General features: G+C 49.7%; 1 protein-coding gene across 1 annotated transcript; it reads left to right on the top strand.

Moving 5' to 3' along the window:
- Window positions 1-606: 606 nt before the first annotated feature.
- Window positions 607-20361, top strand: TUBB (tubulin beta class I). Its single transcript, XM_077331078.1, has 4 exons — window positions 607-827; window positions 14592-14700; window positions 15691-15801; window positions 17426-20361. The coding sequence occupies exons 1-4, from the start codon at window positions 771-773 to the stop codon at window positions 18481-18483; spliced, it is 1335 nt and encodes a 444-aa protein (XP_077187193.1). The 5' UTR covers window positions 607-770; the 3' UTR covers window positions 18484-20361.
- The last annotated feature ends 3826 nt before the right edge of the window (window positions 20362-24187 follow it).

The following is a 24187-nucleotide window of genomic DNA, read 5'->3' as shown; positions in this document are numbered from 1 at the left end:
TAAAAATCAGATAGACAGACGGATGGATGACTCAGGGGAGGGTGAAGACTTGAACCTTGGTTCCCCAGTTAGCAGATTCAAGAGCCTTGGCAGAATAATGAGCTGTTTGGAGAAAACCAGCGTCCAATCCCCTCTGCTTATCTCTTGCCTTGAAGGCTCCATGGCTGGGGCTGCCATAAGCTGGCCGTGACTCGACGTCCCATTCTTGGGCTTCTTAAAGCCGGTAGAACAGAAAACAGGTTTTAGAGCTGAGTCATCTGCCCTCTGCACAGGTTGGCTTGCAGATCCCAAATAAGGAACTGTTCAATCTTGGGGGGGAAAGCGGCCCAGCACGACTTGCACATGGGTCCGCGGAACCCGGCCCTGCGCCCCACCCCTGCTCCATAGCGGTCTCCTTTCCCCTCCCCGCCTTTCCATTTGTCGCAACAAAAGAAAAATCGTAACTTTCCCCAGCGAGCACCTTCCCCACGGGCGCTCTAGCAGCAACCACACCCAGCCCCAGCTCGGCCCCACCCCTCTTCCACCACGTGCCCGTTACGGCCGCCGTCCAATCAGCTCGGCGCTCGTGATCCCCGCCGGCCAATGGGCGCGCGGGCCGCCCGCCGGTTTATAAAAGCTTTGTCTGGGCTCCAGCTCGCCCCGCCGCCTCTTTAGAACGCTCCGTCGCAGTCGCCGTGTTCGAAGCCGAGAATCTTCGCGCCCCTCCACGTTCTGCGCTCCCGGGAACTGCGGCGCTGCTCTAGCCTAATCCTTTCCAATAGCCAGGCAAGATGAGGGAAATCGTGCACATTCAAGCCGGCCAATGTGGTAATCAAATCGGTGCTAAGGTGAGGCTGGTGCTCTCTGCTGCTCCTCTCCCCCTCCGTGCCCGTTTCTGGCGCGTTAAGGCCGCCTTGTAATAATAATGGGAGAAAATTATTTCGGGGAAAAGGTGGCCCCGATCACGAAACGATCCCGAAGTGGTGCCACGGTGGCAAAGCGGAAGTCGTGCAGTTTTGCACATGGCTGTAATTGAAGAGGTGGGGAATTGTGGCGCTGTTTCTCTGCCCCCCCCCCCCGCTTTTACGCTCCCTCCCAAGTGATGGGATCGTTCGCGTTAAAAAAGCGGCGTGGCTTTGTTTGAGCGATGTGCGCGAGGAATCGCCTGGAGGGAAATGCGGTCCGCTCTTTTTTTAAAAAAAGGATCAGCTCGGGAACGCCCCTCCCTATTTTTCCCCATGCTTCAGACTCCTGCTTCGCCGATCTCTGGAAAACCTGCCTCTCCTCCCTTAATGAACGATCTCGCGAATGGAAGGATGCTTGGGTGGCGCGGGAGGGCCATGTTTTTACCTTCCCACCGAGCTAAGAGTCAAGCTCAACGACGCCGGCCCAAAGCGATCGTCTCCCCCCCCCCCCCCGGGCCTTTTCCTCTTTGTGGCGCGGCGGACACGCGAGCCCGCCAGCTCATGGGGCTTCCTAACGGTGCGCGTAGGTTTTAGCGCCAACGAGGCAGCGCCACGCGAAGGTGGGGCTTGGGTATTTTTTGGTTGGGGGGGAGAACAAAGGCGGGCTCTTTAATCTTGCCCCGATTTCTCTTCTTGGCGGGGGGAGGGTTTGGGGCAACAGTAGAGGGGAGCCAGGGGGTGGGCAGATTCTCTCTGCTGCTCCTGCGTGGCGGCCGATCCCCCACATCGCACGGTCGGGGCAAGGGGCGCGGCAGTCGCCTCCCCTCCCTCCTTCCCTGCCAGGGTCTCCTTCCCGTAGAGCAGGGGTAGTCAACCTGTGGTCCTCCAGATATCCATGGACTACAATTCCCACGAGCCCCTGCCAGCATTTACTGGCAGGGGCTCATGGGAATTGTAGTCCATGGACACCTGGAGGACCACAGGTTGACTACCCCTGCCGAGGAGGCCAGTGAGCCTCCCGACAAGTGCTGGCAGGCTCGGGGGCAGATGGCTCCGTTCGGCCGGGCAGAAGGTCCCCATCCTTGCGGCAGCCCCGCTTCCTCCCTGCCATGCCACGCCCCACCCGGCCTTCCGACGCGGCCCCTCAATGGCGCTTCGGCCCTGCTCCGCGCACCTTCCCGCCCGATCCGGTTTCGCTCTGGCTCCTGTTGAGTTCCCCGAGAGGGGGATGGCCGGGAGCCGTTTCGGGGCCTCTGCTCTTCGCAACAAAATAGCCTCCCTAAACCGCGACGTTATATTTAGGTGGAAATTATGTAACAAAAGCAAACAAGGGGGAGGGAGAGCAGCTAAGGGACCTCCGTCCGCCGCCCTCGTAGAATTCAACCGGAGCCTGGCCTAAAGGGTTACACCTAGGATCTTCTGTTTTTATAAATTCGGGAGGGGCTCCTTGCAGAGCTCTGAGCCACGCGCCTTCCTCGGCTTCCTTTGTGCTCAGGGTGGGAAAGATCGACTCCCCTCTCCCCCCCCCCCCATTTCTTGCACATTGTGGCCTTGAATGCAATATTGTCACAGTGCTGAGCTGCGGGCGCCTCTGCTCGGCTGGAAGCGAGACCCGCCCCCATCGGTTGGCTTTGTTTGCTAGAATAAAGGGAGGCGGGTGGGGGGAGGCAGCCTGTCGGTGCCACCGTGCCTTGACAGGTTAACGAGAAAAACCTAGATCAGGTGCAGTCAACCTGCGGCCCTCCAGATGTCCATAGACTACAATTCCCATGAGCCCCTGCCAGCGAATGCTGGCAGGGGCTCATGGGAATTATAGTCCATGGACATCTGGAGGGCCGCAGGTTGACTACCCCTGACCTAGATCTTCGCGCGGTGATCTTCCTTTCGGCCCCCTCGGAAGGGATTTTCCGCCCTCTTCTCTTTCTGCTGAGCGGAGGGATGCCTCTTGTGGCGCCAAAGCGCCGGTCCGCGCCCGCCCACCATCTTTTCCCTCTTCTTTGTCTGCTGCCACATGGCCGCCGAGGGCCCTCCTCCGGCCCCTCTCCCCCGCTGCCTGTACGCGTCTCCCTCGGGCCCGGCGGGCGGAATCCCCCCACCCCCCGCCCGCCCTCTCCCTTCTCCCTGCGGCCGCGGCGTGGTGGTGGCCGGATTCCCTTCTGGCAGACGCCGCGTGGGCCAGGCTGCGCCTGTCATGGCTGCGGACTGGGTGGGTCTCCCGAGGGGAGGGGAGGGGAAGGGAGGGGGCTGCGGTTCAGTCCAGCCACCCTGGGGCTGCCAGGAGGGGGCTGCAGCCCTGGAAACAGCCGTCTGCTTTGTCTTAGGGCGATTAAGTCTCCTCTTGAGCTCTTCTCCCCCTTTTTTGTTTAAATTTGCATGCTCAAATGGGCAAGGAGCCTTGGGAGGAAAGGGGATGCGAACTCTTGTTCCTGGGGAGCTGGTTTCTGAGCCTGCTGGATCGTGCAGGCACGTGGCCTGGGGCTTTGAATTCTGGCATTGGCTCTGATCCAGACCTAACGGTTTTGTGTGGCGCCTGCAGGCAGCCCTCTGCCTAAAGAGGAGTCTGGTGCGAATGAATGGGTCTGCTCAGAAATACGAAGGTGGGAGAGTGAGGGCTATACTCCAGAGTGTGAAGTGGGAGGGGCGTGCCCTTAGGCGTGGCACTGCAGCATGGCTGGGAGCCCCAGACATCCTGTTGCCTTTGCAGCCCCTGCCCCACCCCCAGGCATGGACCCTGGGAGGGGGGTTGGTTTTGTGCAGGATTGGCTCTTGTTCCACGTTCATGGTGAATATGAAAAGGGGGACAACGTAGTACGAAGAGGGTTTGAGGAATTAAAAGGCCATAGCTGGTATGTCTCCCTAAAATAGGGAGTGAAGGAAGTCCTTATCACACGGTCAGATTGATGAGTCCGTTTGCACACTTTGGGTAAATTCAACAGAACTGAGAAATTGGGGTGGGGGGATGCCAAGGCAAACGCTGGCAGGGGCTCATGGGAATTGTAGTCCATGAACATCTGGAGGACCACAGGTTGACTACCCCCTGCCTTAGAGGATGATTTTTTTTGAAGGCCTGCGGATTTTAGAGAGCTTTGGACCTCTGTGTTCTGTGTGATACTAACAAAATGACAACCGTCAGCAAAAAAAACAGCGCCCTTCCCTTCTGTTAAAGCAGACCAAAGAACAATGACACTGGGCAGAGCGAGATCTTAGCCCTGAGTGTGGGAATTGATAAAATGAGCTCAGTAGTTTCACGATACTGGCTTCTCGTTCCAGAAGCCTTTTTGCAGCAATTTTTGGAAATGGCGTTGGACTTTGGGTGTCCCACTAGGACGATATGAACATGGAGGGCTTTTCTGTATTTGAAAGTTCCTTGGAAGAAGCTTCTCAGGAAGGCATTTCTTCTTGCACTCAGGGCAAGTTTCCCCTGCTCTGTTTCCTTCCCCCTGTCCTCGTTTCTGTTTCTTGGTTCTGCTGGGCATGGAACTTATAAAGGTTGGGCTTTGGTGTGCTGTTCTCTAGTGTTCAGAGTAGCGGTAAAGGAGGAGGCGCAAATGTGGTGGATCCGCTAGCTGAAAACTGTACATTCTGCAGCAAAGAAAGAAGGAAGCTCTTTGGAAGGCTCTAGGCTGCCCCACCCTCTTTAACCTCCGTGTGACCTACATTGCAGTGGATGCTTCAGTATGCAGGGGGTTGCAGTGAGCTGCCCATCTCTGACAGCACTTGATACATACAGCATAGCCGTGCAGGCAGATTCTGCTGAGGCACTGTTGCATGGCCCTACAAGGGAGTGCCCCTGGCTTCAGATCTGTCCTTGTACAGCTCCTTGCTCAGCAATAGGGCTCCTCTTTGGGGCTGGCCTATTTCTTTTACTGCTGATGGAGCCTGCAGTGAGAAGGAGCCAGTGGCAGGCAGGCTAGACCAAGTCTCCCTCCCCCCCCCCATCTTGAAATTTATGGCTCTGCAGTGGCTTAGGGTGTGTTCAGCCAGCAAGCAGCAGGCCTGGCCAGCCAGAAGTTCCTTTTTCTTGGCATAATTCACAAGGCATTTTTTAAAATTAAAAAACCCCTCATCTTTAGAATGCAGTAAGCAATCACAAGAGTCATTCTTGTGGTTCTGGGAAGGTTTAAAAAAGCATTTTGGTTGAAATAAATGATACAAAATCTTGGGAACGCTGTGCCTTGGCAGAGGCACCATCTCCAGGTTCTTTTCTCTTCTGAAGGGTCAGATCTGCCCAGCTCTTGTTGCCAAGGCATCACTGCATCTATTAGCAAGCCTTGCCCTCTCTCTGTGGGGTAGAACTGCAGTACTGTTGATCAATTGTTGATCAGTTCTTGGCAGCAAGCCTGGGTTTTGTCACAACGCCCTGTGCTTCACAGTCCCTGGACCTGAGAATATTTTATTGCATTCATTTTTATTTTACTTACAGCTTATATTTATCTCCTCTCCATTTTATCTTCACAACCGCCCTGTGAGGTAGGCGAGGCTGAGAGCATGTGTCTGGCCCAGGCTTTCTCACTCAGTGTTTTGCAGAACCCTGGGATTTCTTGGTGGCCCTGGAAGGGTTTCCAGAATGGGTGGGAGGTAATTAATTTTTAAAAAATTGCTAAGCATTTATTGGGTGATATATGGTCCTGTTGACACCCACAATGATGGGCCCGGAGGGGATGGGAAAGGGAGGGGCCCTGTCTGGGCATGTCCACACTGCTTCCCAACCATATCCTGCATCCTCACTCCACTTCTGGGGTATCTTGAAGCCTAAAGAATGTTTCAGGGGGGGTCTCAACAGAAAAAAAGTTGAGACAGGTTGGTCAGGCTTCTGTAACGGAGTGGGGCTTGTAATCTAGATTCCCCAGATCTGAGTCCAACGCTTAACTACTGCACCATGCTGCCTCTTAGCATTGATAGACGTGCTGTCTGGCATTGTACACTTTCTGTAAAATGGCCTCCAACTTCCTACTTTTGGAATAGCTCTGTAAATAGTGCAATTCTTGAAACTATTTCCACTTATGATGAGAGTGAGGTTTTAAAAACAGACAGCTCCGGCTATAGCGATAAAAAACATGGATACAGGACGGTGTCAACTGCACACTGTAAGAGATATCCCAGAATCCTTTGCAGAACCTCAGGGTTCTTCAGCAATAGCCCAGTCTATATGAAGCTCTTTAAACTCTCCCCAGCTGCCACTGAGTGGATTGAAAATTTAGTAGTAGTAGTAGTATTGCTCCATCAGCCTGCATACCCAATTACATCAACTTGGCTACATATTTTATATTCTTCCAGTGTGTAATTTTGCCATAAAATAAATAATACCCCCCCACACACACACACGCCATTCTTAGCCCCTGGTCAAAGACAAAGCTAGATTATTCTTAGGCTTTTGCAGCTATAACTGGTCTATTGATTCTGAAGAGATAACAAGGAAACCATTCTAGACTGTGACTAGCACCATCTTCTTTGCTTATCGTCTCCCAAACGTGGCTATTTTTCCCCTGCCAGGTCCCTAAATAAAGGTCCCATTTATGCAGTTCACTGCTAGCAGAGGTAGAGAAGGCCATGGCCATAGATGACTTTAAAATGGGATTAGGCAGGTTCATGGAGGTCCACCAATGGCTACTTGTTGACAGGCTATCTATATTTAGAGGCAGTGAATCCTTGGCTGTCCTGACCTGGATAGCCCGGGACAGTTCACTTTGATCAGGTCTTGAGGGCAAAGCAGGGTTGGCCCCAGTTGGCCTTTAGATGGGAGACCAACCAAGAAGACCAGGGTCACTATGCAGAGGCAGTGGCAAACCACTTGTGAACATGGCTAGCCTTGGAAACCCTAAAGCAACGGTGGCCAAACTATGGTTCTCGAGATGTCCATAGACTGCAATTCCCCTGAGCCCCTTGGGAATTGTAGTCCATGGCCATCTAGAGAGCCACAGCTTAGCCAACCCTGCAAATGGTGGTTTATCAGAGTGGTGGCTCATGGTAATTGTAGTCCATGATCATCTGAAGAGCCACAGTTGGCCTTCTCTGGCTTATGTGATGGAAGTCCTGGAACAGATACAGAGTGGTCCTTGACCCCTTCCCATTGCACGCCTTGGAAATTGTGTCTCATTAGAATGACCAAATTGAGACCATTGAGGGATGTGACATGCGGGGTAGGAAATATAATTCGAGTTTGCTCTTGGTTCATAGTATGGGATTTCCCCCCTCTGATATTCAGCTGTTTGTCTATAAGACTATAGCTTAAAATAGAGAAGTTGTTTTTAAGTGCCTGTGTAGTCCCTGCACTAATTGTGTGATGCTCAGTGCAGTCTTTCGCTGTATGCACTGATTTACCCTTCCTGAGCATGTTTTCCCCTCTTTGCTTTGGTTTATAGCAGTTACAATGGAGAAAACTTGTTATGAGTGGTAGGTTTTCTGAACTGCCCCTTAGCATAAGAAGTGAGCAGTGATTCACGCAAACTCCTGCTAGAATAGATATTGCTAGTTTGTTAGGTCCTGCTGGAATTCTGCTGTGTTTTGCCATGACTGACGGACATAGTTGCAACCCTTCACTCTGGTCTGTCCAGTAAAGCTACAACAGTCATTTGAGCAAGCAGGTCTCAAGGTAGTTGATAACAGACTTTTTATGGTGCCTTTGTGTGGGAAGAACAAGGTGAGACACGAAGAACATTTCCGTAATTTTAGGTCATAATCCTCCCTTCCTGGCAACCGTGGACAAAATGATGACTTGAAATGGGTTATGTATTAACTGACGAGTGGGGAAGAGTCTTGAAGACACGTGCCTTCTGGTGGCTGACCTCATATATACATATGCGCATGCGCACACAAGTGGCTGGTTAGCATTTTATGTAGCAGTCCAGTGTTCAAAGCACTTCACGTACATTATCTTGGTAATCCTTACAAACAAGCTCTGTAATTTAGGTCAGTATTCTAATCCCCTTTATTGCAGGGAGTCGCTCGCTCAAGGCTGCCTATTGAGCAGAAAGCAGGGGGGCCCGGGTCCACAGCTAAGCCTCTTAGCTACTGTGCGGCTGTGTCTTAGTTCGGATGGACCGTCGTAAGCTGGCCCTTGCTCTGTGCTCCCTTGTGGGCTTGGTCACTTGAGCTTCAGACGGATAGGCTGGGAGTGGGCAGAAGAGAACCCCACAAGGTTTAGGGCTCATGAGTGTGCTCTGGATTACTTACCCTAGAGCCTGGTTGGCATGTTTTGACAGGGCCTGCTGATCTTGTTTAGATACTTCCATCCTGCTTTTTTGCCCAAAGGTGCCCCAATATGGCGTTCAATATTCTCACTTCCATTCTATCCTCTTGATCCTGAGAGATCGGGTGGTCTCAGCATGACTGGTCCATGGCCACCCAGCAAGATGCTGTGGAGGAGTGTGGGTTAAAACCCAGGATTCCAAGATCGCAATCCCAGCCCTTTAACCCGGCCTTTCCCAACTCTTTGACCATGGAGGAGCCCCTGAAATGGCTTTCAGGCTTCGGGGAGCCCCGGAAGTGATGTCAGCTGGCCACGCCTTCCTGCCACCCCACCCCCGGATGTAACATCACCGCCCGCATTAAAAGGCAGGCTCCAGAAGGACAGGAGGCAATTTAAGGCAGGAGTAGGGTTGCGTGCTCCACCCCTCTCCCAGGCATAGAAACCATGAGAACTCACTCATGCTCAGGATGAATTGGAGGGGGAGCAGTGGATGTGATTTTATGTCACTGGGATATTGTACACCGTCGTAAGCTGGCAAGGCAGTATAGAAATCAGGTAAATAAGAGCCAACAGGGGTCTTGTCCGCAGACCCTCTCCCATGCATAGGAGATGAACAGAGATCTCTAGTTGTCCCCTCTGCTCTGGTGAGAGTAACTCATTTATTCTGCTCTATAAGCAGGAGGAGAGGTTCATTCCTAACAGGCCAGAGCCAGGCTGTAGGAAAATTGCCGTTGTTGCTGTCAGCTCTGGAGAGGGGTGGTTTGAACAGGCCTTTGCCTGGGACTCATGGGAAGAGAGTGACTGATGTGCATAATGGGTGAGGTAGTAGAAAGCCCTCTGTGGGGTCTTGTTATCAGATACCCTAGATCAGGGGTAGTCAACCTGTGGTCCTCCAGATGTCCATGGAATACGAAAAGGGGGACAACGTAGTACGAAGCCAGGCTGTAGGAAAATTGCCGTTGTTGCTGTCAGCTCTGGAGAGGGGTGGTTTGAACAGGCCTTTGCCTGGGACTCATGGGAAGAGAGTGACTGATGTGCATAATGGGTGAGGTAGTAGAAAGCCCTCTGTGGGGTCTTGTTATCAGATACCCTAGATCAGGGGTAGTCAACCTGTGGTCCTCCAGATGTCCATGGAATACGAAAAGGGGGACAACGTAGTACGAAGAGGGTTTGAGGAATTAAAAGGCCATAGCTGATATGTCTGCCTAAAATAGCGAGTGAAGGAAGTCCTTATCACGCGGTCAGATTAATGAGTCCGTTTGCAATCTTTGGGTAAATTCAACAGAATTGAGAAATTGGGGTGGGGGGATGCCAAGGCAAATGCTGGCAGGGGCTCCTGGGAATTGCAGTCCATGGACATCTGGAGGACCACATGTTGACTACCCCTCCCCTAGATAGCTCAAGCTTCTCAGATCTCAGAAGCTAAGCAGAGTTGGCCTTGGTCAGTGTTTGCATGGGAAGATCCCCAAGGAATATCAGGGTCGCTGTGCCAGGCAATGGCAAACCAATTCTGGATGCCTCCTGTTTTGAAAACCCCAGGGGTCCACCATCAGTCGGCTGTGACTTGACATTTATTTTAAAAAGGAGAAAAGACACGGCCTCTCTCCCCAGGGGCCCAATTAAGCCCTCCCTCTAGAGCAGGGACGGGCAACAATCCTCTGGCACTTTTGCCGGAGGCGGTGATCAAAGTAGAAACCAGGCCCTTGGCCTCGAATACCAATAAGGAGAGCTAGGCCAAGGGCCTTGCTTTCCCCATCATTAGGCGATTGTGGGTCCTGACAGGATGAAAGAGCGGTTTGGGCTTCATTTCTGCCGAGTCTGCAATGTGGTCAATAGTTTTGAGTTGCGAGTCTGAGGGGTGACTCGGTTCCTTTCCAAGCAGCTGTCCCTTTTCCTCCCTTTTTTGTAGAGAGTCCCCTTCGGGACACATGAGCAGGCTGGAAGGGGAGGCTGCTCTTGGGCCGTCCGGTGTCCTTCCCGTCAACCGTTACTCAGGCCTAGAAAACCGCCTGGAATGTTTTGCTGCCCCCACCAGCCGCAGCTGTAGTCGGAGACACAAAATGGAGTCTTGTTTTCCTGTAGCGCGAGATGGCTTCCCCGGCAGCCGTCAAGGGCCTGCCTGTTTGTTCCGGGGTCTGGACAGATGGGTCAGGAAGCAAGCCCCCTTCCCCTGCTGGGTTAATTCCTCCAGCAGGCCTCTTTGGAAGTAAAGCGTGGAATTAAGGACAGAGGAGAGCCTGTGTGCCAGCTTATTATGAGGCAAATGCAGCCCCTCCTCTCCCCCATTCAGTGGGCTCTGCTCTCTCCATCATAGCTGGCTTACACAAGGGATGAGTCATCATCCTCTTAACCAGACAAGGTGGAGATGCAAATGTGGAGGAGGGGGAGACGGAGAGGGCTGTCGGTGCTGCAGCCTCTAGCTTGGCACTGTGGTTTAAGGAAATTTAGGGGGGGGGCTCCTTCTGCTTAACCAGTACACATACTAGAAGGAAGACATTTAAAGACCCCTCTTGGTGCCTTACCTGCTCTATTCAAAGCACGGTGTCTGGGACCTTGGGTGGCCCCAAATGCTTCTCCCACAAACCAAATCCCTGCCCATCTAATAAGGTCTAATCCTTTTCTCTCATGCCCTGTTTTAAAAAAAAACATTATTTCCCAATGACACCCCACCAAAACTGCTGTTTCTAGACTCAGTCTAGCTTGGTGTAGTGGTTAAGAGCGATGGCCTGTATCTTGGAGAGCCAGGTTTGATTCCCAGCTCCTCCTCATGCACCCAGCTGGGTACCCTTGGGGTAGTCACGGTCCTGTTAGAGCTGTTCTTGTGGGGCAGTTCTCTCAGAGCTCTCAGCCCCACTACCTCACAGGTGGTCTGCTGTGGGGAGAAGAAAGGAAGGTGGTTGTAAGCCACTCTGAGACTCCTTCAGGTAGTGAAAAGTTGCTCTCCTTTTTGGAAAGCTTGTAGAACACCTCATTTGAGGAAACGTGTACTGGAATGGTGATGAAAATGAGGTCCATCAGAGCCGATTTACGACAGCCCCAATGGGGTTTCAGGGCAAGTAATGTTCAGAGGTCATTTGCCTCTCTGCTATGACCCCGGACGGTGTGTCAGCCATGTCCTAAGCTGAAGCAACCAACCCTGTTTAGCTTCTGAGACCTGATGAGAGCCAAAGGCCATCGCAATACATATCTATAGGAACAGCTACTATTTTATTAGTTTAGCAGCTTGGTGCAAATAAATAGTGTGATTTGTTTTTCTTTTAAGAATGAGCCTTTCCAGATTATGATTATGCCCCCAATCCAATACTAGATGTTTGGCTGCCTGCTTCCTTTAGCCTGATTGGACTCTATAAACTCTCTCCTCCTCCCCTTCCCATTCACACCTTGGAATCACTGGCTCACTGGAGGAGGTGTAATTCCCTAAGAGGAATTGATCCCTGGAGGGCCGGATGCAGGCAGCTTAACCTTGGTCCCCCGCCATCTGTTCAGCCTCTGTCCCAGGAAACTTCTTGGCATGCTTATGATGTCTAGCAAGCAGCTGGCCTAAAAATGCCCAGAGGGATGAATGAGGGAAGGAGGCACGCTACAGGCCTAAAGAGGATCTTTATTTGCCCCATGCTTTGCTGGTGTGTACGTGTTCGGTGCCCATCTAGGCACTGAGAATTCCGCTCGAGAAGCTGAGTGGATTACGCTTAATATCAGCACACGTCACAAATCCCTGGTAAAATTGGCTAGGTTGGTAGTCTTTGATCAAGAAGTGCCCGTGTGTTTTCAGGTAAGGCAAAGGGTGAGAGAGTAATAATGTTATAGCTGTCCTAAAGCCCCATCAGCACGATTATCTTATTGCACCTGCTACTGTTTGAGGGCATCACATAAAACTAAGGACTGGAAACATGCAGAGTCACCTGCTTTTTTGCAAATGTCAAGTCTGAGTGATGAAGGTTTCAAGCGCCAAGTCTCCCAAACACCTGTTTCTCCTGTCACCTGTGCATGCTACTGCCTTTTCAGTCAAGCCTCCTGCATTTTGGGAATTCCTAAGTGTTTAGCATTCTGGGTTTTGTTCTGTAGTGTCATGCTGCGACATTGATGATCCCGTTTCTGGATTTAACTGCTCTTCAAGGTACTTTTCTTCCATGGGCCTGTTCCTCCTTAAGAGCAACTACTAGGATGTAATCAAGTACAATCTCCCCACATTTTTTAACACTGCTGGACAATTCAAATTAAGTGTCCTATTCATGTCCAAACAAAAACAGTGTACTCTTAACTTTTTAGACTTGGCTGACTGTAGCTTCTAGTTAGGGGGGCTTGTTTTATATTCTTATGTGTAACTTACCTTCCTAGTGGGGACTCAAAGTCTGTTTCCTCCCTTTTATTCTTACAACAACCCTGTGAGGAAGGTTAGGGTTGAACAACTGGTCCAGTATCACCTAGCAAGGTTCACAGCAAAACTTTACTTGCTGGTCAGCTTCAACAATAGCCAAGTGGTATAACAACAAAGAGTTGGAAGGGGCCATACAGGCCATCTAGTTCAACCCCTTGTATTTTAGGAGCAAGTTGGGGAGGAGGGACAAGGAGTGGGTTCTGGAACTTAATTTTTGATGCTCTCAGCACACTGCTGTGGCCGGAGGGAATGCTGGCTTCAGATCCATTCACCCTGTGTCGTCAATCTTTTTCTGTACGCTGGGGCTTTATGGGGGACATTGCGTGGAAAGGGAGCGAATTTCCAAAAGCCACTCTTCTAATAGATTCCAGCATGCAAGGATGTGTGGCACTTTGGAAGGAAACGGGAATCCTTTTCCTTTTAACTTAGAAGGAAAGCTGCTGGGCCAAGTTTTGGGGGGTTTCTACAGAGCATTACGGACTGCTGTGAGCCAGGATGTTCCCTTGATGCATCTCCTAGCCAAACTGAAAGGGGAATGCTGGAACCCATTACTCCTTCACCCCATGGAAGGAGACGTGCCTTCTGGTTGTTCACAAAACAATCTACCAGGGGTAGAAGTTTGTAGTCCATGACATTTCTGAGAATGGTGTAATGTCTGTGTGGGGCTATCACAGGGGGAAGCTCTTTAAGCCATAGCTGGCCTTCAGGGGGAACAAGGCAGTGTTTGTGTTGGTTTCTGCAGCTGCTGAGTCAGCCCATTTAACTCAGGGAAACAGTGACTGTCTCTTATGGGAACAGATCCATGACTACACTAGCAGAGATAACCCTTTCCAAACTGGTAGACCTGCTTGGCTTTAGTCTGTCCCACTAAACCAGCGTGACGTAGTGGTTAAAGAGCAGCAAATTCTATATCTGGAGATAGATTCAAGTGGGTAGCACTGTTGGTCTGAAGTATCACAACAAAATTTGAGTCCAGTAAAACCTTTAAGATGAACAAAGATTTATTCAAGGCGCGAGCTTTCAAATGCATGCATTCTTTCTCAGAGAGTCGGGATTGATTCCCCACTCCTCCACGTGCAGCCAGCTGGGTGACTTTGGGTCAGTCACAGTTCTCTTAAATGTTCTCACAGCACTTCTGTCGGAGCTTTTTCAGCCCCACCTATCTTGCAGGTTGCCTGCTGTGGGGTGAGGAATGGAAGACAGTTATAAGCTGCTTTGTGACTCCTTGGGGTGGTGAAAAGTGGGGTATAAAGAACAACTCTTCTTGTATACATTTCTCAACTTAATCCTGAGAGTCTTTCACATTTGTACCCAGTTGCTCCTCCAAGCAGTTCCAAGTTGGCCTTTCTCGGTCTCCATTTTTCCCTTTCAGCAGACCTGCATGGTAGATTGAGCTGGGAGGGGGGAATCTGTCCCAGGGTTACCCAGAGGGCATCCAAGCAGAATTGAAAGATTGCCAGGGCTTGTTCTGAGCAAGATTTGTACCTTGGAACCCCTTTTTCAGCATTCAGGCTTGTCTGTGATAAGTGATGAGCCTGAGCATGTTTAAAATGCTCTTCAACTCATCACACTGCAGCTTTGAGAAGGTATGGGGGTCTAAGAGTGTGGCATTTGTGCTATTTCCTGCATCTTCTCCCTGAATAAATGAATTATCTGCAATTGGAAGGCTGCTTCCCCACCCCCACCCCAGTACCCTTCCTTAGGATGGAATGGGGAACTGTTCTAAAGCTGTTCCCACAAAGCATTCTTGAAAGACTGCCTAGGGGGCTTGTTTCTTTCAGTGTGGGGACAGCTGCAAGGGAGCCACTTGCCCATCAATGGAGAGTGGCTAAAACCAGCAGTGGGAATTGGCAACACCCTTCCCAATCCGTTGTTCTTTCCACGGTTGCACTCAGGTCCTTTAAATTGCCCGCAGATTGGGGAAGTAACCTCATCAAGACTACGATTGTAATCAAAGATCCTGGATGAGGTTGGTCACTTGTGGCTTGCTGTACTAAAGGAAGGGAGGCTGTGGATGCAGATATCGTCCCTTCTGCTTGTAGGTAATCCTGGTGTGTGGAAGGATGAACGTCAAATTGGCAGCTTTGTTGCTGATGGGGGTTCCCACACTAACCGTCCTTCTCTCTCCTGTTTTCCACAGTTTTGGGAGGTGATTAGTGATGAACATGGGATTGACCCCACTGGAACTTACCACGGTGACAGTGATTTGCAGCTGGACCGCATCAGTGTTTACTACAACGAGGCCACCGGTAAGATCTCCTTTTCTCCCTGGTCCAGAGAGGTTCAAGTCTTCCTCATGCAAGGCAGATGTGCAACCTTTTCCTCCATTCTCAAGACCTTTTCCTCCATTCTCAAGTCCTGTTGGCTCATGTCCACACCAACCTTTGCCTGGAGAGTATCCATTATGATTCTTCCATACTGACTATGAAGGATTTGCATGCAGCTTGTGTTGTATGTGGTCAGCGGCATACAACCCTGGCGTAGATGTCTCAAGCAAGCCCAGTTCTGGCAGATCTTAGAAGCAAAACAAGGCTGACCCTGGCTAGTATTTGGATGGTAGTTCCTCCAAGGAATGGTAGTGGTCATAATGCAGAGGCAGGAATTTTCTGTCTTATACAAGAAAGCTTCCTCCAAATTCCACTGATAAAAATTCAACTGGGAAACTGGCTTCTGTTCTCTATGCTAGTTGTATGCTTCTGCTAAAAAGGGCTTGTCCACTCATTTCAAACCCTCTAAATATTTTGTGCTGAGCTTGTGGTGGAGTGATGTACCACATAATAATGATCCCTACCTGGATCAGGGGTCCTCATAGCAGGGCCCACCAAATGTTTTTAGAAAGTTGGTGGCACCAGATGGGGTTTTTGCCCACCAAGATTCTGACTGGCCACTGGAAGTCAAGTTTGCTGTGCCGATTACATTTCAGCAGCAGTTGGCACCACAATCTTGGTTTAATTGTCTCACTCCTCTCCCCCAGTGTATTTTAAAAACAATCTTTCATTGCCCTAATACTCGAGATTTCTCCATATGTGCTCCATATTCTGAAGCAGCCATTTTGTAGATGGTTCCACCTCTTGTGGTAGCCATTTCGTGGCTAAGCCTTCCACCCTGTGTCAGAATTCCAAAGATGCCCACAGGCTCCTAAAGATTGGGGGCCCTGGATTTGGAGGGATGCTGGGAGTACTCGCTGCTGAATCATTCTGCCCAAATCAGATTTGTACTGCCTGCTTCTTGTCTTCTAGGTGGTAAATATGTCCCTCGTGCCATCTTGGTTGATTTGGAGCCCGGAACTATGGACTCCGTGAGGTCTGGGCCTTTTGGCCAGATCTTCCGACCAGACAACTTTGTATTTGGTAAGATGCATTTCCACCTTTTGCTTTTGTTGGCCTGGTGGGACTGGGTGTAAGGCCAAGACCATCTAGTGGGGATTAGTGACAAAATGGTCTTTGCATGAAGTGACAAGCAGTGTTGTCCTTATGTTAGCACAGGGAAGCAATGAGATGGCTACTTTGGTTTTGATTCTAATTCTTAGTGGCTGATAAAATAAGTGGTTGAACCACTGAGACCTGACTGGGGAAGTGTAAGAGACTGAATTGCCACTGGATCCTAGTCATGGGGAGGTATTCACCAGAGATCTTGTCTCTTATAACTCTTCAGGATTGCCTAAGCCATACCTTTTGACTGTGCCACTAGTGTTCCCAAGGCATGCTGGGACAACCATCTTGCACCAAGAGGAAAGGCTGTGTGTAAATAGCTGTCCTTCCGGGATGCCCACTGTGTAATCCCTGCTCTTGTAGCTTTGTTCTTGGATTTCTTTCAGAAACATTGAGATAAACTAGTCTCCCAATATACAATTAGTGCAAACTAACTGCTACCTGATGTCATTCACTGCATTCATCCCTTAAACAGGCGGATCAAAATGCACCACCCTCCAAAAAAAACCCTAGAACAAGATTACAAATCGTCCCATGTTTCATTAGAGAAGATAGAACAGCTTTGTGGGCGTGCTATATACCCACACACAAATTTGCCTGGAGAGTAAACGGGAGGACCAGGTTGCAATTGTGTTCCTTGAGGCACGTCTACTTTCTGCTCTGAGAACTAGACTTATAGATGGCCAATGGCTGTAATACAGCTTGTTTGGTTTGGTTCTTCAGTGCCTCTTCAGGCTTGTGGGGGTGGGAAAGTACAACATGGGGGTGAAGATTGCCAACTTCCTGACTCAACCAGCTTCAGCGAGAGCAGAAGTGTCTTTTCCTCTTCTGTGCTGCCTTTCTTCTCTATGCCAGTTGCGGATTTGGAAAAGTCAGGCCCTCTTGATAACTGCGTTTGGGATGTGGTATTGTTCCCATTGAGAATGGGCCTTCTCCCAGGCAGCAGCCTCTGGTGGCTTCTAGTCTGATTCCCTGCTCCTCCACATGCAGCCAGCTGGGTCACAGTCCTGTTAGAGCTGTTCTCACAGAGCAGTAATATCGGGGCGCTCTCAGCCCCACCTACTTCACACATTATCTGTCGTGGGGTGAGGAAGGGAAGGCGGTTGTAAGCCATTTGGAGAATCCTTTGGGTGGTGAAAAACAGGTATAAAAACCCAACTCTTACTTCCATGGTCACTTCTTTGAAGGGGCATGTCACTACTTCCAGGGTTCCTTGAAGCCTGAAAAAATATTTCAGGGGTTCCTCCACAATCAAAAGGTCATTTAGGGCAGGGGTAGTCAACCTGTGGTCCTCCAGATGTCCATGGACTACAATTCCCATGAGCCCCCTGCCAGCAAATGCTGGCAGGGGCTCATGGGAATTGTAGTCCATGGACATCTGGAGGACCACAGGTTGACTACCCCTGCTTTAGGGGCATGAGATCCATTGGTGGCACTTCAGTCATTATAAACATGGCAATTTCTGAGTGAGTCTAACCAAGAGGCAGCTAGGTGACGGAGTGAAGGCCACCTTAGCCACAACTCTATGGCTTCTCTCACGCAGGCCAGAGTGGAGCTGGTAACAACTGGGCCAAAGGTCACTATACAGAAGGTGCCGAGCTGGTGGATTCAGTCCTGGATGTAGTGAGGAAGGAAGCGGAAAGCTGTGATTGCCTGCAGGGTTTCCAGCTGACTCACTCCCTGGGTGGTGGAACCGGTTCTGGCATGGGCACCTTGCTGATCAGCAAGATCCGCGAGGAGTACCCCGACCGCATCATGAACACCTTCAGCGTGGTGCCATCTCCCAAGGTCTCTGACACGGTGGTGGAGCCCTACAACGCCACACTCTCAGTACACCAGCTGGTGGAGAACACAGACGAGACCTACTGCATCGACAACGAAGCCCTCTACGACATCTGCTTCCGTACCCTCAAGCTCACCACCCCTACCTACGGTGACCTGAACCACCTGGTGTCTGCCACCATGAGCGGCGTAACCACCTGCCTCCGCTTCCCTGGACAGCTCAATGCTGACCTCCGGAAGCTGGCGGTCAACATGGTCCCCTTCCCCCGCCTCCACTTCTTCATGCCTGGCTTCGCTCCCTTGACCAGTCGCGGCAGCCAGCAGTATCGAGCCCTCACGGTGCCAGAGCTAACTCAGCAAGTCTTCGATGCCAAGAACATGATGGCGGCCTGCGACCCCCGCCACGGGCGCTACCTGACCGTGGCGGCCGTCTTCCGGGGCCGCATGTCCATGAAGGAGGTGGACGAGCAGATGCTGAACGTCCAGAACAAGAACAGCAGCTATTTCGTTGAGTGGATCCCCAACAATGTCAAGACGGCCGTGTGCGACATTCCTCCCCGCGGGCTGAAAATGGCCGTCACGTTCATCGGGAACAGCACAGCGATCCAGGAGCTCTTCAAACGTATCTCGGAGCAGTTCACCGCCATGTTCCGCCGCAAGGCCTTCCTCCACTGGTACACAGGTGAGGGCATGGACGAGATGGAGTTCACAGAAGCAGAGAGCAACATGAATGACCTGGTCTCTGAGTACCAGCAGTACCAGGATGCGACAGCTGAGGAAGAGGAGGACTTCGGTGAAGAGGCCGAGGAAGAAGCTTGAGGTTCATCTGCCACGATTAAAAAAAAAAATTAAAAGAAATCCGCACAAAATAAAAATTAAAAAACAAACAAACCAATCCCATCTCATGTTCTATTTCTTTCTTCTCTTCCTCAAACCTAATCTGTCAATCCTTTCTCTCTGGCTTCTTCTTCTTCTTCTTCTTTTTTTTTACAGTGCAGTCTCTACTTTAATGCTGGCTTAACATGGTCTTAATTCTTATATCCCTTTTCTCAGTGGTGAGTACATGACAGTCAGTTAAGATGTCTCCTGTAAATGGCAAAATTGAGTTGGCGCGGAAAGAAGTGCTGTTTTGGGCAGCGACTAAGTTTTCAGCTCTTGGCGATCAATTTAAGTTATTTGAGACTCCGGGTTAAAGAAGAAACTAAACTTTCCCTTTCTGATTCTCATCTTTACTGCCACTACTCAAAGTACCTGTGTGAGCTATAAGGTAGGAGCATCAAGGCTCGGTGGCGTGTATTGTAGAAAGGCTTTGGGGAAAGATGAACATTAGAAAGGTAGTTGCATTAATATGGAGACCATTCCTAAAATCTAAATTGCTTTTCTCTGCTAAACAGAACTTTCTCTTCCAAACTAGAAGGATTTCATCTTGTTTTGGTGGCAGCTGTTGATCCGAAAGGAGGTAAGCGAGTAGGGAGCCAGCTTGGTGTAGTGGTTAGGAGTGTGGATTCCTAATCTGGTGAGTCCGGTATGATTCCCCGCTCCTTCTCCACGTGCAGCCAGCTGGGTGACCTTGGGCTTTCCACAGCACTGATAAAGCTGTTCTGACTGAACAGTAATGTCGGGGCTCTCTCTTAGTCTCACCCACCTCACAGGGTGTCTGTTGTGGGGAGAGGAAAGGGAAGGTGATTGTGAGCCGCTTTGAGGCTCCTTCGGGTAGAGAAAAGCGGCATATAAGAACCAACTCCTTATGGAAACTAAAAGCTGGTTCTAGATAGCATGGAGAGGTTGAGGCTGGGGAAGCAGTTGAAGGCAGGTATGGGGATGTTGTAGCATCAGGACAGAAATTATGGTAGAGTTTAACCGAATGGCTTGCGTAGCTTCTGTAAACAGCCCTGAAATCACCAAAAGAAACATTTGTCAGTCTCCTTTACTCACACTCTCCAGTCTTACAAGTGCTACTCAGGCAGAATGATAGACAGCCACATCTTCCAGTTCATTCATCCTGCCACTCCAGTGAGCGTAGCTTTCTTCCAACAGAAAGAATGTTACCACTGATGTTATGGAATTGCCCAATAGAATATGTGGCAGGGGAAGGAAAATAGTGCAGTGATTTTGCAGGATTAGGTAAGGCTCGAGGGAAGGTCACAGGTACGTATCTGCTCAAGGACCTGTGTGTGTGTTGGTATGCTTCATTGTAGGATGCTAAAGGAACTGGTGTTGGTTAGTGTTGGTAAGGGTTGTGGCTGCAGATCCAGTTACCAGGGATTCAAATTAAGATACAAAAGCAAAGCCTTGGGTGGTAATGCTCAGGGCTTCTTCCAAAGAATGAAAACAGTGCAGGTTGCCTTCCAAAATGCCTACGCATGCCATGTGAAATTTTTCTGCTTGCCACCACCAGCTGAAGTGATATAACCCTCTTGTTAGGTGTATAGACGAAGCTGAAAATTTGATGCAGTTTCCAGGTAGGGCCAGTGCCAGGGTCTTTCCAGAGAACTGGGCCTGTGTAGAAAGGGACTGAATGGGATTACATTGGGAAAGTTTCTCTGCCACTTAAAACACCTTTAGCTTTTTTTTCCAATCTTATTTTTTTGCATCTGTGCTTTTTCTCACTCATTTTTCATTTTTTGTTTTAAATCCCTGCTTTTTCATATTGAAAAGATGTCATGTGAACAAATAAAAAAATGTGTTTTTATGTTCTCTTTGGATGTTGAGTGTCATCAGTGCCTTATCGGTATGCACCACTATCCATCACCGTCTCTTTAACAATACCACTCTTATTGGGTTTGGCGTGTAGTCAAGCTTCAGGCTTCAAGAATTGCGTAGCTTCTTCTGGCTTCTAAACAGCCCTGGAATTACCAAAAGAAACATTTCCCCCAATTTTTGTCAGTCTCCCACTCCCAATTGTAACAGTATTAGGAGGAATGGGGACAGATTGTTGTTGTTAGGTGCGAAGTCATGTCCGACCCATCGCGACCCCATGGACAATGATCCTCCAGGCCTTCCTGGGGGACAGATACAAGCAGGAAAAACAAATTAACTCACTCCAGCAGCAGGTTGCCATGTGTTCCCTAATGGCTGCAAAAGCAGCACAAAGGACATTGTCTAGGAAAGATTTATCTCAAAAGTTTTGCAAGCAGTGCGCTGTATGCGAGCAGGTATTTTAATTGACTTGAACAGCTTTGTGAATTAGATAAGAATTAGAAGCTGAGGGGTGACTATGGTTTGGTGACCAAGCTCAATGCAAACTCCCATGACTGCTAGTTTTGGCAGTTGACTGGCACCTAGCTGGAGAAGTAACAGAATGTTTGCAGGAAACAATGGCCATGATTGATTGCGACAATCTTAAAGTCACAATGATTTGCTCACAGTGGACTCAAATGTCTTCCATTCACAATTGAAGTATTTCTGGTTCCCTAGCTATAAATGGGTGTAATGTATTGAAATCGTACCTAGAAATGATCTATTGCGAAACAGTGGTGCTGTCTCATCCAGCAGAGAAATAGAACAAGGTTTTTTTGTCAAGGCTACAACACAAACAAAAAGCTTCCTTAAGCTTTCACACAATGGCTTCATCTCTGCAAACATGACCACTAGACTAGAGCATATGTGTGTGAAGTATGCTGAAGTATTACATTTATATGCTTCCCTTTCTTATGGCTCGGGGTGGCTTCCAACATTAAAATATACAACAAACAAAACAAAATCAGAATCCAGAGACACCTTTAAGACCAACAAAGATTTATTCAAGGCGCGAGTTTTAGAGTGTAAGCACTCTTCCTCAGATTAAACATACAAGCAGTATGAATAAACAGAATTCATTTAAAATAAATTATCTTTACCATTATCTCCACCAGCATTTTTCTTTTTTGCTGCCATTAAAGTACTTGAAATACCAGCGTTAATGTGTGTGTGTGCGAGGGGAGCATGTAGGAAATCATTTTCCTTAATTCCTTCTTGGAGCAAAACACCACGTCCTTAGCTGGGGCAGATTCTCCCATTTCTTGCAGCGGCCGCTCACAGGGCCTACAAGAGCGAAATGAACCCAGTATATGCCCAGAGGCATCTTTTTAAGACAAGCCTCCCGTGCTTGAATCTCGTCAGCGATTCGGATTTTGAGACGGAGGCAATCTTGGCACACCCGCCCCGGGCCAGCCTTGACACGCCACCCAGCCGCTTGCCCCTCCCCGCCGCCAGTTCCTGTCTGCTGAGCCGAGGCTCTTCGCTGTAGCTGCGGGGGCGACAGGGAGAGAAAGAAGCGGGCTTGGCGAGGCGGCTCCCGACGTGGCAGCCAGGAGAGGAGGGAGCCGTATTAAAGGAGGCCGCGCCTCCGGCGCCATTCCGCACGCAGGACGCCGGGAGGGACGAAGAGGCTTGCATCACTTTGCATTGAAGGCGGAGGTGGTTGCGGCTTGCCGTGGCTCCCTGATAGTCAAAAAAAAAAACCACGTCTAGCCTCTTCCCATGTAAGGGTGGTGATGGGGAGATCCTCTCTTTGGCTTTGTTCATGGCTGCAGCTCCTGCAGTCTGGTCGGGGCTCGCGCTCTCCCCCCTCCTCCTTCCCAATGTTCCGAAATGCGTGCAACGAGGAATTGCAGATAATGGACTGTGTGTCCCCCAGCACCAATGCCTGGATTTGCCATGTGGATGCAGTTTTGAGGACCTGCCTGCAATTGGGTTGGCCCCCGAGAGGGCCAGTTTTTGGAACCACATTGCCGTTGGCAAACCTAACATAAAAAGGATGGTATCCCTTTTTGAAAAGCTTAGAAACAGATCCTGCATGCTTCTTTCCCTCCTTGTCTACTTAATATGTCTCCCTAACCATCACGTAATGGGGGGAATTAAGGTAGAAACACACCCACTGAGGATAAAGGCATTTGCTGTCGCACACAACATAATATATATTTCTTTATAAAGTTTTTCCATTCTATGTGATCTGCCCTGAGCCTCTGGGGAGGGTGGTATACAAATGTAATAAAACAAATAATAAGCTAAAAATCAGGGAATTTGCTAAGAGGGGGTTTTGCAGTCCCAACATACATTCTTGGCCACAGCCAGTAAGTACTGAGCGACAGAGGGGAGCCAATGCTGGAAGAAAATGATGCATGGGTATCAAAAAAGTTACACAACTGAAAGCATCTGGCATTTGCTTTTAGCCATTTTCACTAGCAAATATCAGCACTACCTCCAGCCCCCCACTTCAGAGTTAGACTTTAAAGCCCTAAACAGACAGGAGCTAGGCTACCACAAAGACAACTTTCTCTTGTAAGCCCCTTCCCACACAGCAGGGGTCTCCAATCTTTGACCCTGCAGGCAACTTTGGAATTTTGACACAGGGTAGTGGCCTCAAGCACAAAATGGCTGCCTCTGGAGGTGGCCTCAAACACAAAATGGCTGCCCGAGGAGGAAGAGTAACTCACAGAACATCAGGGTAAGGAAATACATGACTCAAATGGGAACGCTTCAGTATCACAAAAGCTGTGTTTAACAGGATGTCAAATTATTTTCTTACATCCAACACAGATTACCTTCAGTGAAATAATGAAATTCCTCGTGCTGTGGTGGCAGCTGCTGCATAACGAATAATATCTCCAATGGCGAATCAGAAGCCCTGTTGAGCAAACGCCCCACCTTTAAAACACATGGTGGAGATCATGGCACCCCCATGGGTAACAGGGATCCCTAGAGACTCTGCTCCATATGCCAGCAGAGGCATATAGGCAGGTACAGGAAGGGGCCATTTTGTCAGCAATAGCACAACTCCCTCAGGGAGGAAGGCCTAATTTATCCCTGCTGGTACTTAAGCAACAGACAATAGTGGAAATCTTAAAAAACAAAAAACCTGAAAGGAATGCTGTGCTTAGCATATCTGCTGCCGTTTTGTGAGCACTCTTTCTTTCTAGTGGCCTCTGGTGCAGCAAGTAGGTCAGGGTTTTGAGAGGGTGCCTTCCTTTGGCCTGGGAGGAAGCAGCCCCATGAATCATACTCTAGAGATTGAGATTAAACACTCCTTTGTTCCTGAATGCACTGAGCCAGTGGTAACATCTGTCACGTTCTGCCCATCAGGGCTACTGCAAAATTGGCTGCTCCTCAGAGTGGGCGTCTAGCCTCCAAACTGTAACTGCACGCTTGGGTCTACAGCCAAGCTAACACATCCCTCTAACTCAGGGCAAGAGCCCTGCTGTAGAGTCATGGCAAGAAAAGAATCATAGAGTTGGAAGGGGCCACACAGACCATCTAGTCCAACCCCTTGCTCAATGCAGGATCAGCCTAAAGAATCCGTGATAGGTATCCTTCCAGCCGCTGCTTAAAGACTGCCAGTGAGGGAGAGCTCACCACCGCCTTAGGCAGCCCATTCCACTGCTGTGAAAATTTCCCCTCTGATATCTAGCTGGTACCATTCAAAACATAGCATAAGGCATTATTGCAGGTCCTATCCTCTGTTGCCAACAGGAACCCCTCCCTACCTTCTTCCAAGTAACCACCTTTCAAATATGTAGAGAGCAATAATTTTCCCTCTCAACCT

The sequence above is a fragment of the Paroedura picta genome, chromosome 3 (genome assembly GCF_049243985.1).
Source record: "Paroedura picta isolate Pp20150507F chromosome 3, Ppicta_v3.0, whole genome shotgun sequence".
Classification (NCBI taxonomy): domain Eukaryota; kingdom Metazoa; phylum Chordata; class Lepidosauria; order Squamata; family Gekkonidae; genus Paroedura; species Paroedura picta.
This window is presented reverse-complemented; position numbering and strand designations above follow the sequence as displayed.

Coding starts and splice junctions, on each gene's coding strand:
- TUBB (XM_077331078.1), top strand. CDS start 771: ATGAGGGAAATCGTGCACATTCAAGCCGGCCAATGTGGTAATCAAATC. Junction 828..14,591: donor GTAATCAAATCGGTGCTAAG/GTGAGGCTGGTG, acceptor TGTTTTCCACAG/TTTTGGGAGGTGATTAGTGA. Junction 15,802..17,425: donor ACCAGACAACTTTGTATTTG/GTAAGATGCATT, acceptor TCTCTCACGCAG/GCCAGAGTGGAGCTGGTAAC.